The following is a 16,318-nucleotide window of genomic DNA, read 5'->3' on the forward strand; positions in this document are numbered from 1 at the left end:
ACTTTTACTCCCATGGACAAGTTCAGCAGTCACCACAACCTGGGACTTACTGGAGACAGGTCCTGTGGAGTGAGGGTAAAGGGAGGTGGGAAAGCTGATACGAACCTGTCCACACTGATTGCACAGAGGTTGAAAATGGAGGCCGTGCAAAGCATCACATCCATTGTCATTAATGCATCGCACAGGAAGATGTTCAGAGTCCAAATCCCACCCTGAAACTGGAGAAAAGCAGATGCGTTGAGGTTGAGACAACATCAGTAACACAGACACAGCCAGTGGGGCTCACACACACAAGAAGTGACTGAGGTAACAGGACATGTCCAAAACAGAGACCAGGGGCGAAATTCTCCCGAAACGGCGCGATGTCCGCCGACTGGCGCCCAAAACGGCGCCAATCAGACGGGCATCGCGCCGCCCCAAAGGTGCGGAATGCTCTGCACCTTTGGGGGCCGAGCCCCAACATTGAGGGGCTAGGCCGACGCCGGAGGAATTTCCGCCCCGCCAGCTGGCGCGGAAATTACATCCCCGGGCGGTGCATGCGCGGGAGCGTCAGCGGCCGCTGACAGTTTCCCACACATGCGCAGTGGAGGGAGTCTCTTCCGCCTCCGCCATGGTGGAGACCGTGGCAGAGGCGGAAGGAGAAGAGTGCCCCCACGGCACAGGCCCGCCCGCGGATCGGTGGGCCCCGATCGCGGGCCAGGCCACCGTGGGGGCACCCCCCGGGGTCAGATCGCCTGCGCCCCCCCCCCCCCCAGGACCCCGGAGCCCGCCCACGACGCCTTGTCCCGCCGTTCAAAAGGTGGTTTAATCCACGCCGGCGGGACAGGCAATTTATCGGCGGGACTTCGGCCCATCCGGGCCGGAGAATCGAGCGGGGGGGCCCGCCAACCGGCGCAGCGCGATTCCCGCCCCCACCGAATCTCCGGTGCCGGAGACTTCAGCAACCGGCGGGGGCGGGATTCACGGCAGCCCCCGGCGATTCTCCAACCCGGCGGGGGGTCGGAGAATGACGCCCATGGTTGCTTAAACCAGAAAGCTGTAACAATGAGCTGACATTTCATAATCTTGTATGATTCCTAAAGCAGGGATGAAAGGGATGTTTCTTCGAAGAACTTTCTGGAGAAGGAAGGTGGGTAATCCCAGGGCCTGACAATCTGCATCCCAGAGTGCTTAAGGAGGCGGCTCTGGAAATAGTGGATGCATTGGTGGTCATCTTCCGGGATTCTATAGATTCTGGAACTGTCCCTGCAGATTGGAGGGTAGCTCACGCTCACGATATTCAAAAAGGGAGGTAGAGAGAAAGCAGGGAATTACAGACCAGTAAGCCTAACATCGGTAGTGGGAAAAATGCTTGAATCCATTATCAAGGACTTGATAGCGGAACATTTAGAAAGCAGTGGGAGGATCAGTCAGAGTCAGCATGGATTTATGAAGGGAAAATGCTTGACAAATCTGTTGGAATTCCTTGAAGAGGTAACCAGTACAGTCGACAAGGGAGCCAGTCGATGTGGTATATTTGGACTTTCAGAAGGCTTTTGACAAAGTCCCGCACAAGAGATTGTGCAAAATTAAAGCACATAGGATTGGGGGAAATGTATTGAGGTGGATAGAAAATTGGTTGGCAGAGAGGAAACAAAGAGTAGGGAATGGGTCCTTTTCAAATTGGCAGGCAGTAACCAGTGGGGTACCATAGGGATCGGTGCTGGGACCCCAGTTTTTCACAATATATATTAATGATTTGGATGAGGGAACAAAATGTCACATCTCAAAATTTGCAGATGATACCAAATTAGGTGGGAGGGTGAATTGTGACGAGGATGCAGGGATCCTAGAGCAAGATCTGGACATGTTGGGCAAGTGGGCAAACCAATGGCAGATGCAGTATAATTTGGATAAGTGTGAGGTTATTCATTTTGGAAGGAAAAACAGGAAGGCCGATTACTACCCGAATGGTTGTAAATTGGGAGAGGGGAGTGTGCCGAGGGACCTGGGTGTCCTTGTGCACCATTCGCTGAAGGTAAGCATGCAGGTGCAGCAGGTGGTAAAGAAGGCTAATGATATGTTGGTCTTCGTGGCAAGAGGTTTCGAGTATAGAAGCAGGGATGTGTTGCTGCAATTGACAGTGCCTTGGTGAGGCCACACCTGGAGTATTGTGTGCAGTTTTGGTCTCCTCTGAGGAAGGATGTTCTTGCTCTTGAGGGAGTGCAGCGAAGGTTTACCAGACTGATTCCAGGGATGGCGAGACTGTCATATGAGGAGATATTGACTAGGTTGGGATTGTTCTCCCTGGAGTTCAGAAGAATGAGGGGGAATCTCATAGAGACTTATGAAATTCTAACAGGACTGGACAGGGTAGATGCAGGGAAGAAGTTACCAATGATGGGTGTGTACAGAACCAGGGGTCACAGTCTGAGGATTCAGGGTAAACCATTTTGGATTGGGATAAGGAGACATTTCTTCACACAAAGAGTGGGGAGCCTGTGGAATTCATTACCACAGGAAGTAGTTGATGCTAAAACTTTGAATATATTCAAGAGGCGGCTGGATATAGGACTTGGGGAGAATGGGATCAAAGGTTATGGGGAGAAAGCAGGATTAGGTTATTGAGTTGGATGATCAGCCATGATCGTGTTGAATGGTGGAGCAGGCTCGAAGGGCCAAAAGGCCTCCTCCTGCTCCTACCTTCTATGTATCTATGTATTACAGATATGCTGATTGGTGGACATTAGGACCGCTCCAGGTTGGCGGAACCTTGGCAGTTTTGACATCGCCACCACTGACCAAGATTCTTCTAGATTCCATTCCATGTTCCTGGAAGTTGGAGGTTCCTCAGTGTCCACCCATGTCCTGCACATAACATAGTGAAAGACCCTTGATCAATGGTTAGTGTGCGCAGAAAGGACAGTTAACGGGTCATTAAGGCCAGGTGACAATCAGAATTGTTACTGATGAGTGCAAAGTCATTAAGGGATATGGTTGTCAGGAAGAATTGGAGAATATGGATAAAAAAAGCTCAGGAAGCCCAAGAAGGTAAGTTCAAGTGAAGTTTAATTTAACAACAAAAGCAAAGGCAGCAACGAGGCTTACAGTCCAAATGTCCCAACCAGGACGTCTGATCACACTGATCCCAGTCCGGGCCAGCTTTTATAAGGTAATTTTACCACCCCAGATGGTGGGCTATCGCCCACTAGTGGGGGAGCTTGTTTTTCACAAGTCCTACAGGGAGATCGATTGGGGTGTCCCCTTGGGTCTCGTGAGGGTTATTACAATGGGGCAAAGCGTAGGTAGGAAGGGGATATTGGAGGGAAGGTGGGTTGAGGAGGGGACCCCCGATAGGAGATGTTAAACTGAAGTGGGAGGAGGTGCTGAGGAGGCAGGTGGAGGCCAGAATGTGGGAGGAGGCCCTGCAGAGGGTGAATGCATCCTCGCCGTGTGCAAGGCTCAATCTTATCCAGTTTAAAGTAGTTCACAGGGCACATATGACAGTGGCTAGGATGAATAGGTTCTTTGAGCGAGTGCGTGGGGAGGCCTGCGAATCATGTCCTCATAGATTTCATAGAATTTACAGTGCAGAAGGAGGCCATTCGGCCCATCGAGTCTGCACCGGCTCTTGGAAAGAGCACCCTACCCAAGCCCACACCACCCTATCCCCATAACCCAGTAACCCCACTCAACCAACACTAAGGGCAATTTAGCATGGCCAATCCACCTAACCTGCACATCTTTGGACTGTGGGAGGAAACCGGAGCACCCGGAGGAAACCCACGCACACACGGGGAGAACGTGCAGACTCTGCACAGACAGTGACCCAGCCGGGAATCGAACCTGGGACCCTGGAGCTGTGAAGCAATTGCGCTAACCACTATGCTACCGTGCTGCCCTAATGTTTTGGGTGCGTCCAAAACTGAAGAGGTTCTGGCAGGCGTTTGCGGATGTAATGTCTGAGGTATTGGGGGTGAAGGTGGCCCTGAGCCTAGAGGTAGAGATATTTGGGGTGTTGGAAGACCCGGCAGTCCAGGGGGTGAGCGAGGCCGATGTCTTGGCCTTTGCCCTCCTGATAGCCCGGAGATGGGTTTTGCTTGGGTGGAGGGACTTGGATCCGAAAGCTGGGGTGTGGGTGAGTGACCTGGCTCAATTCCTGAGGTTGGAAAGGATCAAGTTCGTCTTGAGTGGGTCGGTCGATGGGTTCGCCCGAAGATGGAAGCTGTTCATTGACTTCTTTTTTAAAAAATGAATTTCGAGTACCCAATTCATTTTTTCCAATTTAGGGGCAATTTAGCGTGGCCAATCCACCTACCCTGCACACATCTTTAGGTTGTGGGAGTGAAACCCACGCAAACACGGGGAGAATGTGCTAACTCCACACGGACAGTTACCGGGGCCGGGATCGTACCTGGGACCTCGGCGCCGCGAGGCAGCAGTGCAAACCACTGCGCCACTGTGCTGCCCTTTCATTGACTTCTTTAAGGAAGATTGAGGTGTCAGCAGAGGGAAAGTGGGGGGTTAAGGAGATTAAAATGGGGTAGGCAGGTCGGGAGGAGGGATGGGCAGGGGTGGGAGTGGGTGCGGTTATTTATTATGTTGTACAATTTTGCTTCTGCTCTTATTTGTTTTGTTTGCTGTTTGTTTATATAAGTGCCTGAATAAAATATTTTTGAAAAGGAGAGATTGAAGTACAGAGTGATAGTTGGGAGTGAGGAGCATGGAGAGACGGGGCTGACGTAGATAGTGTCATGGAGGTCTAAGGCACTGAAAAGGCCTTTCGGACGATTGGGGCTGTGCCAGTCAAAAACAACAACCTAACTATTTTAATCCCATTTTCCAGCACTTGTCCCATACTCCCACCACTCTCAGGGTGAAGACGTTTTTCCTCACAACCCCTCTAAACCCCCTGCCCCTTACCTTAAATCTATGCCCCCAGTCACTGATCCCGTCACCAAGGGGAAACGTTTCTTCCTGTCTACTCTATCTGTGCCCTCATAATTTTATATATCTCAGTTTCCTCTGTTCCAAGGAAAACAATCCCAGCCTATCCAATTTATCTTCATAATTAAAACTCTCCAGTCCTGGCAACATCCTGGTAAATCTCTGCACCTTTTCCAGTGCTATCACATCCCTTCTATAATGTGGCTTCTAGAACTGCACGCAGTACTCGAGCTGTGGCCTAACCAACATTTTATACAGTTCCAGCATAACCTCCCTGCTCTTAAACTGTACGCATCGGCTAATAAAGGCAAGTATACCCATATACCTTCTTAACCACTTTATCCACCTGCCCTGCCACCTTATGGGACCAGTGCATATGCACACCAAGGTCCCTCTGATCCTTGGTGTTTCCCAGGGTCCTGCCGTTCATTGTGTATTCCCTTGCTTTGTTTGTCCTGCCCAAGTGCATCGCCTCACACTTATCCAGATTGAATTCCATTTATCTCTGATCAGCCCATCTGACCAGCCTGTCTATCCCCTCCTGTAATCGAAGGCTATCCTTCTCACTATTTACCACCCCACCAATTTTCGTATCATCTGTGAATTTACTGATCAACCCTCCTACATTCATGTCTAAATGATTTGCACGAACCACAAACTGCAAGGGTCCCAACACTGATCCCTGCGGGACCCCACTGGACACAGGCTTCCAGTCAGAAAAACACCCCTCGACCATCACCCTCTACCTCCTGTCATTTGGCCAATACTGCATTCAATTTGCCAAATTTCCTTGGAACCCGTGGAATCTTACCTTCGCTGTCAGTCTCCCACGTGGGACCTTATCAAAAGCCTTGCTGAGTTCCAAGTAGACCACGTCAAATGCATTTTCCTCATCTACACACCTGGTCGCCTCTTCGGAAAATTCAACCAAGTTGGTCAGACATGACCTCCCATTAACAAAGCTATGCTGACTGTTCTTGATTAATCCCAGCCTCTCCAAATGCAGATTAATTCTGTCTCTCAGAATTGTTTCCAACAGCTTCCCCACCACTGAGGTTTGACTGACTGATCAGTAGTTTCCTGATTTATCCCTTATCCCCCCTTCCTAAATAATGGTACCACATTGGCTATCCTCCAGTTCCCCGGCACCTCTCCTGTGGCCAGAGAGGAATTGAAAATTATTGCCAGAGCCCCTGCTATTTCCTCCCTTGCCTCACTAGTTTTGGGGCTGTTTAGCACAGGGCTAAATCGCTATTGGGGCTGTTTAGCACAGGGCTAAATCGCTGGCTTTGAAAGCAGATCAAGGCAGGCCAGCAGCACGGTTCAATTCCCGTATCAGCCTCCCCGAACAGGCGCCGGAATGTGGCGACTAGGGGCTTTTCACAGTAACTTCATTTGAAGCCTACTTGTGACAATAAGCGATTTTCATTCATTCATTTTTTCACTAAACAGTCTGGGATACATTTAATCTGGCCCTGGAGATTTGTCTACTTTTAAGCATGACAGACCACTCAGAACCTCCTCTCTGTATATGTTAATCTCTTTAATTTTATCATCGTCCTTCTCCCTGATTTATATACCCACATCATCCCTCACACTGGTGAACAAGGTATTCATTTAGAATCGTGCCTACGTCCTCCGGCTCCACATACAAATTACCACTGTGGTCCTTTATGGGCCCACTCTTTCCCCAGTTATCCTTTTGCCTTTAATGAACTTGTAAAACAACTTAGGATTTTCCTTTATTTTTAGAGCTGGCAAGAAGTAGTTAAGATGATCTGTGAGTGAAACATCTTTGACCAGGTAGACATTATCGGTTCTGACAACAGCTCCGCTTTTTAATGCATCAATCATTGGTTACTAAGCCAGTTGTTGGGCAGTGTAGAGGGACCTTTACTCTATATGCAATCCATGATGTACCTGTCCTGGAGGTGTTTGATGGCACAGTGCAAAGGGAATTTTACTCTGTATCTAACCCATGCTGTACCTGCCTTGGGATTTTTTAATGAATCAGTGTTGACATGTAATCAAAGCTACAGCGACTGGTTTTGAGAGAACTTCAAGGGAATTATGTAAATGTACATTTATTGAGGTTTGAAACCCTTAAGTATTGCTGCCATTCAGCAAAGAATAGCCAACCTCTCACCAGTTCTAATAGTCATGACATATGCATGGCTGGTTATGGGGAGGTGATTAGATTGTCTCTTGTTGGAGATGGGCATGGCTTGGAGCTTGTGTGGTGTGAATATTACTAGCCAGTTATCGGCCCAAGCCTGAATGGTGTTCCGGTCTTGCTGGGTATGGGGTTGAATTACTTCAGTATCTGGGGAGTTACAAATGGAACTGAACACTGTGCAACATCCCCACCTCTGGCCTTATGGTGGAGGGAAAACTATTGATGAAGCATCTAAAAACGGTTAGACCTGCGACATTGCCCTGAGGAGCCCTTGTGGGTTATTTAATGGCTTCAGTGCACAGAATCCCTACCTCAGTGTACACGTAGAGCGGGAGGACAAGGACAGCAAGAAGCAAATCTGCTACGGCCAGGCTGACTATGAAGTAGTTTGTCGCTGTCTTCAGGGATCTCTCAATGAATACGCTGAGGCACACCAGGACATTGCCGAGGATGGTGGCTCCGATTAGCAAGACACCAAACACGAGAGCAAGATAGTTGTACTGAGAACTGTCAACCTCATGGGTTCTATTCACTGTCCAATTGATCATGGTGAAGTGACCAATCGGCACAGCTCGCTCCAATTCAGCACCATCTGAAAAGAAACAGAGGCCTTGAGTCATATTAGGGCAATGCAAATCGGGTTACAAACAACGGGGTAGCATATGACCTCCAGTGATCTGAAGGCAATTACTTAGCAAAAGACCAGAGAATGGAGTCAGATAAAGGATGTTCAGTCCACGACCTTCCTGAATACCAGCCCAGGCATCATCAGATTTCAGTATCCATCCAATCAGGCTAATGCTGTGTCTGATAGGAAGGCCATCCAGAGAATGCAGAGCTTAACTGCCAAGTGTAAGGGTACTGCCTGTCCCCATTCAACACACAGTGATCTATCAATTTAACAAGCAGTTCTTCTCTCACTTTGGTTGATCTGATGAGGTCAGTGAAGTCATTCAGGCCCATTCCCAGGCATGCAAGTGGTAAAGGCTATGCATTTCCAATCATCAACCCCCCTTATTTAGCCTGGGGCCTGCCCTTAGGGTTCCCATTGCTGGAGGCTCCTCCAGTGTCACTTGTTTGAGCCAGGACAGATCCTCCCCCTTCACTCAGGGTTAGTTGCTTGGCACAGGATAGGTTAGGTGTGAGGTGAGATTGTCAAGGGTGGAGAGGATTTAGATTGAAAGGATATCATTTGAGCATAACTGCCAATTTGGAGTATATGGCCTCAAACTGGAGCAGTTGGGATCTGCAATGTGCACGCGAGAGTCCAAACTCAGACCCTGCCACCCTAATACATGAAACATTTTCCCTCCCTTTATCTGGGTTGAATCCAGATGAGCTTCCAAAGGCAACGACTGAAGGAATTCATAGAATAGTAGGATAGTGCAGCACGGGAAGGCCATCAGTCCATCAAGTCTGTGCCAGCTCTTCCGAGGAGCAATCCAATTAGTTCCGGTCCCTGCTCTTTCCCCATATCTCTGAAACATTTGCTCTTTCAAGTGTTTATCTAATTCCTTTTTTGAAAGCCACTACTGAATCTATTAGACAGGGCATTCCGAATCTCATCACCTGGTGAATGAAAAGACATCAAAAGAACTGGATTGAAACCGAGGACCATCAGGGAAGATAACTCATTAGTTGTGTCCCAATATGATGCTTAGTTTCCTTCCATTTACTCACGTACTCACAGCGTGTGGGAATTGCGATAAAAAATAATAATCCATTGACTTATTTAGTTTTTTATTGCATTATTTTCAAATTCAAAGGAATAGTCTTATAAAAGGTGTTCAGTGAAGTAGTGATGCAGCAGATGGGAGAAAGATTCAGGTGTGGTTAGTACTGAGGCAGATGGGTCGGGTTCTGTGGTCTGCACCGCTGGTACCAACAGCGGAAGTCAGAGTTCCGAATCCACAAGCATTGAAATTCCGATATGGTATTCCCTGCCACAAGGGACTCCTGGGTCTTCTCACTCATTCTTTTCTCTGCTGTGTATGAGAGATTTAAAGACTTTCATTTTAAACAGGTGAGCACCTCCAATAAAAGAGCAGAAGTCCGTCCTGTTTTCCGAAGCATTAAAGGGCTCTTCTGGTTCCCTATGGCAGTCGTTTTCAAATCCGTAGGTCACGGACGGGTGTATGGAGGATCGCAGGGCCATCGGTCGCAGAGTTCCCGATCGTGGGGAAAAGTGCTCAACAGCCACGACCGGCTTTCAGAATGCTGGCCGTCCCACGAATGCGTGCCCCCTCAGCAGTGCGCAGGCCAGGAGCCCAGCGTGGCAAACTGCCGCCTCCTAAAGTCAGCACACTGATCCAGGAGCAGATTCTTTTTGAAAATCGATGGAATCGTCTCTCCGGAGCAGCGGCGGGGAGCAGGTAACTGCACCGACATCATATGCTCTGGGCACAAGAGAAATTCCTCCATTTTGTCCATGCCATCAGTGCTGGTGTGAGCTCCAGGGCCTCTGGCCAAAAACCCATGAAGAAGAAGCTGAAATCGGGAACGAAGCAGTATAAAGATGTTTTCTTGAGGTATGGGCTTATTAATTGTGCCAATGCAAATCAGGATGCAAAGCCCATATGCAGGGAAGTGCTAGCAAATGAAAGATTAAAGCCCTCAAAACTTCAACGACATTTGAAGACTAAGCATGACGAGATCGAGGACAAACCTCTTGATTTTTTTCAACGGATGCAGCGAGAACTTAAATCGTCAGTTGAAAGCAGAAATGTAACATTGAATGACAGAGCAAGTGAGGTCATTCGGACCAAGCAGACTCACCTGTCGCATTGAAGGTAAGCAAAATTAGCCAATGATTTAGATCACTATTCAGTGATTCCCCCCGAGTTAGAGAAAGAGGGGAAATCAACTAGTGTTCCTGCTCCTTGTCACTGCCCAGTGATCCCTGAGTTAGAGAGAGAGGGGAAATCAACTAGGGTTCCTGCTCCTTGTCACAGCCCAGTGATCCCCCCTGAGTTAGAGAGAGAGGGGAAATCAACTAGGGTTCCTGCTCCTTATCACTGCCCAGTGATCCCTGAGTTAGAGAGAGAGGGGAAATCAACTAGGGTTCCTGCTCCTTGTCACAGCCCAGTGATCCCTGAGTTAGAGAGAGAGGGGAAATCAACTAGGGTTCCTGCTCCTTGTCACAGCCCAGTGATCCCCCCTGAGTTAGAGAGAGAGGGGAAATCAACTAGGGTTCCTGCTCCTTGTCACAGCCCAGTGATCCCTGAGTTAGAGAGAGAGGGGAAATCAACTAGGGTTCCTGCTCCTTGTCACAGCCCAGTGATCCCCCCTGAGTTAGAGAGAGAGGGGAAATCAACGAGGGTTCCTGCTACTTGTCACTGCCCAGTGATCCCTGAGTTAGAGAGAGAGGGGAAATCAACTAGGGTTCCTGCTCCTTGTCACAGCCCAGTGATCCCCCCTGAGTTAGAGAGAGAGGGGAAATCAACTAGGGTTCCTGCTACTTGTCACTGCCCAGTGATCCCTGAGTTAGAGAGAGGAAATCAACTAGGGTTCCTGCTCCTTGTCACTGCCCAGTGATCCCCGAGTTAGAGAGAGAGGGGAAATCAACTAGGGTTCCTGCTCCTTGTCACTGCCCAGTGATCCCCGAGTTAGAGAGAGAGGGGAAATCAACTAGGGTTCCTGCTCCTTGTCACTGCCCAGTGATCCCTGAGTTAGAGAGAGAGGGGTATTCAACTAGGGTTCCTGCTCCTTGTCACAACCCAGTGATCCCCCCTGAGTTAGAGAGAGAGGGGAAATCAACTAGGGTTCCTGCTTCTTGTCACTGCCCAGTGATCCCCCCTGAGTTAGAGAGAGGAAATCAACTAGGGTTCCTGCTCCTTGTCACAGCCCAGTGATCCCCCCTGAGTTAGAGAGAGAGGGGAAATCAACTAGGGTTCCTGCTCCTTGTCACAGCCCAGTGATCCCCCCTGAGTTAGAGAGAGAGGGGAAATCAACTAGTGTTCCTGCTCCTTGTCACAGCCCAGTGATCCCTGAGTTAGAGAGAGAGGGGAAATCAACTAGGGTTCCTGCTCCTTGTCACAGCCCAGTGATCCCTGAGTTAGAGAGAGAGGGGAAATCAACTAGGGTTCCTGCTCCTTGTCACAGCCCAGTGATCCCCCCTGAGTTAGAGAGAGAGGGGAAATCAACTAGGGTTCCTGCTCCTTGTCACAGCCCAGTGATCCCTGAGTTAGAGAGAGGAAATCAACTAGGGTTCCTGCTCCTTGTCACAGCCCAGTGATCCCCCCTGAGTTAGAGAGAGAGGGGAAATCAACTAGGGTTCCTGCTCCTTGTCACAGCCCAGTGATCCCCCCTGAGTTAGAGAGAGAGGGGAAATCAACTAGGGTTCCTGCTCCTTGTCACAGCCCAGTGATCCCCCCTGAGTTAGAGAGAGAGGGGAAATCAACTAGTGTTCCTGCTACTTGTCACAGCCCAGTGATCCCCGAGTTAGAGAGAGAGGGGAAATAACTGGGGTTCCTGCTCCTTGTCACAGCCCAGTGATCCCCGAGTTAGAGAGAGAGGGGAAATCAACTAGGGTTCCTGCTCCTAGTCACAGCCCAGTGATCCCCGAGTTAGAGAGAGAGGGGAAATCAACTAGGGTTTGTGGTGTTGGGTGCTCTGAGGTACAGATGAACCAACACGGTTGCGATTGGTACAACGCAGTTTTATTCCAACTAGTTATTGACACATCTGACTTGGTATTCAGCACGTGGTGACAGTGTGAGTGTCTTGTTAATGATGTCCTGGCCTTGTCCTGTCTCCAGATGGACTGCCCAGGAGGTGTCGTGTTTCTTGTCTTATACTGTGTCTGCTCTTGTCTGTGATTGGCTGTCGTGTTATGTGTGCTAATTGGTCTGTTGGTCTGTCTATCATGATGTGTGTGTTGTGATGTGTGTTTGAATATCATGACAGGGTTCCTGCTCCTTGTCACAGCCCAGTGATCCCTGAGTTGGGGTGGGCGGGGAGGAAATGCACTAGGTTTCCTGATCCTGATCACGGTCCAGTTACCCCTCAGTTAGAGAGAGAAAGGGGAAATTGGCCAGTGTTCCTGCTACTGATCATTGTCCAGTGATTACTGGATTAGACGGAGTTCCCACAGGACCTACCATTAAGTGTCGGCACTTTTGAGTGGGAAAGGTGCCCGCCGTGTCCAGCCGGCGTGGTTTACATCTGGTCCCACCCGGCGGGACCTCAGTGTTCTGGTTGCGGGGGCTGTCCTGGTGGGGTGGGGTGGTGGTGGGGGTGGGGGTGGGGGGGTGAATCCGACTCCGGGGGGGGGGTGATCCGACTCCAGGGGGGGCCTCCACGGTGGCCAGGTCCACGATCGGGGGCTACCGATCGGCGGGCGGCTCATTCTGAGGGGCTATGTTCCTCCGTGCCGGGCCCCTGTTGGGCTCCGCCATGTTGCGCGGGGGACGGCAACCACGCGTCTGTGCTGGCGTGGTGACGCGGGCCCACACCGGGCGTGCAGGGCCGGCTTTCGGCAGCAGAGCAGCGCACAGCACTCCGGTGCCATTTTAGCCCCTGAAGAACAGGAGAATTCCTGGGCCTGGAGGCCCGTTGACGGCAGCGCCGCTCGCGCAGGTTTTGACGCCGGTGTCAACACTTGGCTGCGATATCAGAGAATCGCGGTCCTTGTCTCTTCAGTCTGCTTTATTGCCTTCACACATCACCTCCCTCACCCAATGTCTGTCCTCCACCTTCCACACACGTCTCTTCCCTACATTCCATTTTCTTCACAATCACTCACGCACATGACACACGTTTTGTTCAAGGCTCTGGAAAGTGGTGGTTTTCTCCCTTTCCTGGGCCCCAAGGTTAACAATAATCCCGTTACTCTTTAATTAATGAAAAACTGAATCAGTTCCCTTTTGGAATCTGTTTTTGTTGCATTGGGTTGCAGTCTGAGCTTGTAGCGAGCAGAGCAATAAAAGTGTTGTGCCCCTGCTGAATCTCTCAGTACAGGAACTTTAAGGGTACATTAGCCAAGGAACAGTCAATGAAAGAGAAGGAGGTAAAGCACAAGGAGTTACTGTGATCTCAAATACAGGGATTCTCCGACCCCGCGCTAGGTCGGAGAATTCCCCGGGGGGGGGGCACGAGAATCGCGCCACGCCACCCCGTCACCAGGATCGCCACCGCCGCGCCGGTCAGGGGCATTTGAAAGTGGCCCCCCCAGCGATTCCCTGGGCCCCGGCGGGCCGCCGAGTTCGGCCGAGTCCCGCCGGCGTATGGTCCCACACGGCGGGACCTGGAAGTTCTGTGTGCGGGGGCCGTCCTGGTGGAGGGGCGGGGGGATCCGACCCCAGGGGGGGGCCTCCACGGTGGCCTGACCCGGGATCAGGGCTTACCGATCGGCAGGCGGTCTGGTTACTTGGGGGCCTATGTTCCTCCGCGCCGGGCCCCTGGAGGGCTCCGCCATATTGCCCGGGGGCCGGTGCGGAGACAGGAATCCACGCGCATGCGCAGAATAACGCCGGCTGTGGCGCATATGCACAAACTCACGCCGGCCGTAGAGCGCCAGCTGGAGCTGCGGAGATCAGCCCCTAGGAAGGGGAGCAATACTGATGATCGAGGACCGTTGATGTCGGAGTGGTTGGCGCCGCTTTTCACGTTGGCGTCACAACTTGGCTGCGGGATTGGAGAATCCTGGCTGAAAAGATGGCAGCCATAGATTCAGTACCATCAAGTCAAGGAGCAATTAATCACTTGAATAATTAGTAAAATTAAAGCCCTTCGGATTAAAGGGATATTGTTCAAGATTGGCTAAGCCAACAGAGAATTACGGCGAAGCCTGGTGTCCCCCAGGGGTCAATGTTGTGACCACCATTCTTTGGATATGGAGGGCCTAACCTCCAATTAGGCGATGGGACTTTTCTTGGAAATGTAGTAAACAGTAAGGAGAATGGGAGCAGAGTTCAGGAGGACGTATGTGAAATGGGCAGACGTGGAGCAGATGGAATTTAACGTAAAGAAGTGTAAAGTGATACATTTTGGTGGGAAGAATAAAGAGTGGAAAAAGAACTGAGGGAGCTGATGGCATATCTACGTACACAAATTCTTGAAGATGGCAGGACAATTTGAGAATACTGTTTCGAAAAAACATCAGGACCCTGAGCTGTATTAGTAAAGGTACAGAATACAAAAAGAATGATGTTAGGCTCAACCTGAATACATCACTTGGTAAGACTCATCTGAATGAAGCTTCATCTGGATTAATGTTTTCAATTGTGGACATTATTCCTAAAGAAGGTCATGGTCGGAGAGAAGGATTTATTCGAATGGGACCAGGATGAAACACTTGATATATTTGGAAAGACTGGATAAATCTATGATTGCTAACCTACAGGACCACAGAGAACATGGGGACTATTTGTTATGCAATCAGCTATTGTGACCTCAAATGCATGGTTTGAAAGGGTGACAGCAGATTCAGTACTGTCACTCAAAGGGATATTCGAAAAATACCAGAGGGGAGAAACATTTTCAGGACTATGAGGAAAGAGTGGGATTAAGATGGGAGCTCTGTCAAGGAAGCAGTATAAGCACAAACGGTTTACTGCAGTGCATACCATTCCATGATCCCTAGGGGAGTACGAGGCTTTACATACAAACAAGATGGTGCACACTTAAATTAAACAAGATGCGAGAGTTAGTTCAGTTCCCAGCCCAAATTGGGATGATAACATATCAATAACTGGTGGTGCAGCAAGAATTGTGTGTGTGGGGGGGGGGATGATTAATAACCCACAACATCTCAATTGCTAAACTGCAGCTGGTGCTCCACAAATCATAACACGCAATAAGACAATGCCTCCAGTAAGGACACTAGCTGTGAATGATGACAAAGGGACGGGAAAGCTGCTAAATATTCACTAAAATACAGTCTACCCATCCGCACTCATTACAGAGAATGCAGAGCTAGCAGAACAATAGCAATGAACTGGTTGTACTACGTAACCAGGAGGTGTACCCCACCTACTGCAGGAGGGGACACCACACAGGTGGTGAATGTGAGCGAGGGATAGTTAGGCATGGATGAGGGAATATGATCAGGTTATTCACTGCTCTGCTCAGCTAGGATCTGGAATATCCACTCCCTGCGCATCAGTTGGACCGTTGACAAAAAGTACATTCCAGGGTTAGAAAGTTTTTTTTTTTTAAAACAGCATGCTTGAATAAATCTCAATGTTTTAAAATTAATGTTTGACATCTATCCACATCTAATTGGTTCCAATCTAGAGCAGTAATGAAACAATGCAGAAGCACAGGTTAATCACAGACCAGAAATCTCACCAACGTGTTCTTTGCCGATTAAGTCGTAGAAAACTGTGGCTTAATTTAAGTGTGCACTTTGGGTAGTTTCCATCATCCAAGAGAGACTTGCCCGGGGTTTCCTGTAGTAATCCTAGCCTCCTAGTCAGCGAAGATTTCTATCTGTACAGTTGAGCAGGTGCTGGGCAGAGATGTTAGAGATCAAGAACTGAGCAATATGAAAGCTCCTCCCAGTCACCATATGTGGAGACTGCCAGCTACAACATTTCCTCCCACACCCCTCTCTCTCTCTCTCTCTCTCCCTCTTTCCATTCCACTATCACACCCTCCCTTTCTCTCTCACGCCATCCTATTCTCCCTCACTCCTTCGCTCTCTCTCTCTCTCACTCCCTCCCTCCTTTTCTCCCTCTTCCTTTCTCTCTCCTGCCTCTATTTCTCTCTCACACCCTCCCCTCTCACACCCTCCCTCTTACAACCTCCCTTCTTTCTCCGCCCCTCTCTTTTCCTCTATCCCTTGTTTCCCCCTCTCTCCTTTTACCCCTTTCCTCCTTCTGTTGCCTGTCTATCCCCATCAACTCCTCTCACTCCCTCCCACACCTGCATTCTCTTCCTCCCTCTCTCCCTCCTTCCGTATCCTCCTTCCCTCTCTCCTTCCGTTCTTCCCCCTCTTTCTCTCCAGCCTCCCCTCTCCCTTTCTGCCTGCCTCTCCCCATTTATCTCTATATCTTTCTCCCTCTCCTTCCCTTTCTTTTCCCTATCCATTTCCCTTCCTCCATCTCGCCTTCTCCCTCTCTTTCGTTTTCTCTTTTCCTTTCACTCTCCCTCTCTCTTTTCTGTTCTTGCTCTCTTTGATTATCTCTTCTTCTATCCCTCCGCCTCTTTCCCTCTCTTTCACACACATGTTTCCTCAAAGACCATGTACACCTCTCCATATATTTATCACTTGTG

General features: G+C 49.7%; 1 protein-coding gene across 1 annotated transcript in view; it reads right to left on the reverse strand.

Annotated features, from left to right (window-relative positions):
- drd4-rs (dopamine receptor D4 related sequence) overlaps positions 1 to 16,318 on the reverse strand; it is a 133,801-nt gene that overhangs the window by 7,914 nt on the left and 109,569 nt on the right. The window contains exons 2-4 of the mRNA XM_072471235.1: positions 15,392 to 15,551; positions 7,414 to 7,694; positions 106 to 218 (exon numbers count right to left, since the gene is read on the reverse strand). Coding sequence (XP_072327336.1) covers positions 106 to 218; positions 7,414 to 7,650 — 350 coding nt within the window. The 5' untranslated portion in view covers positions 7,651 to 7,694; positions 15,392 to 15,551. The remainder of the gene's footprint in view (positions 1 to 105; positions 219 to 7,413; positions 7,695 to 15,391; positions 15,552 to 16,318) is intronic.

Source organism: Scyliorhinus torazame, chromosome 13 (assembly GCF_047496885.1).
Source record: "Scyliorhinus torazame isolate Kashiwa2021f chromosome 13, sScyTor2.1, whole genome shotgun sequence".
In the NCBI taxonomy this organism is placed as follows: Eukaryota; Metazoa; Chordata; class Chondrichthyes; order Carcharhiniformes; family Scyliorhinidae; genus Scyliorhinus; species Scyliorhinus torazame.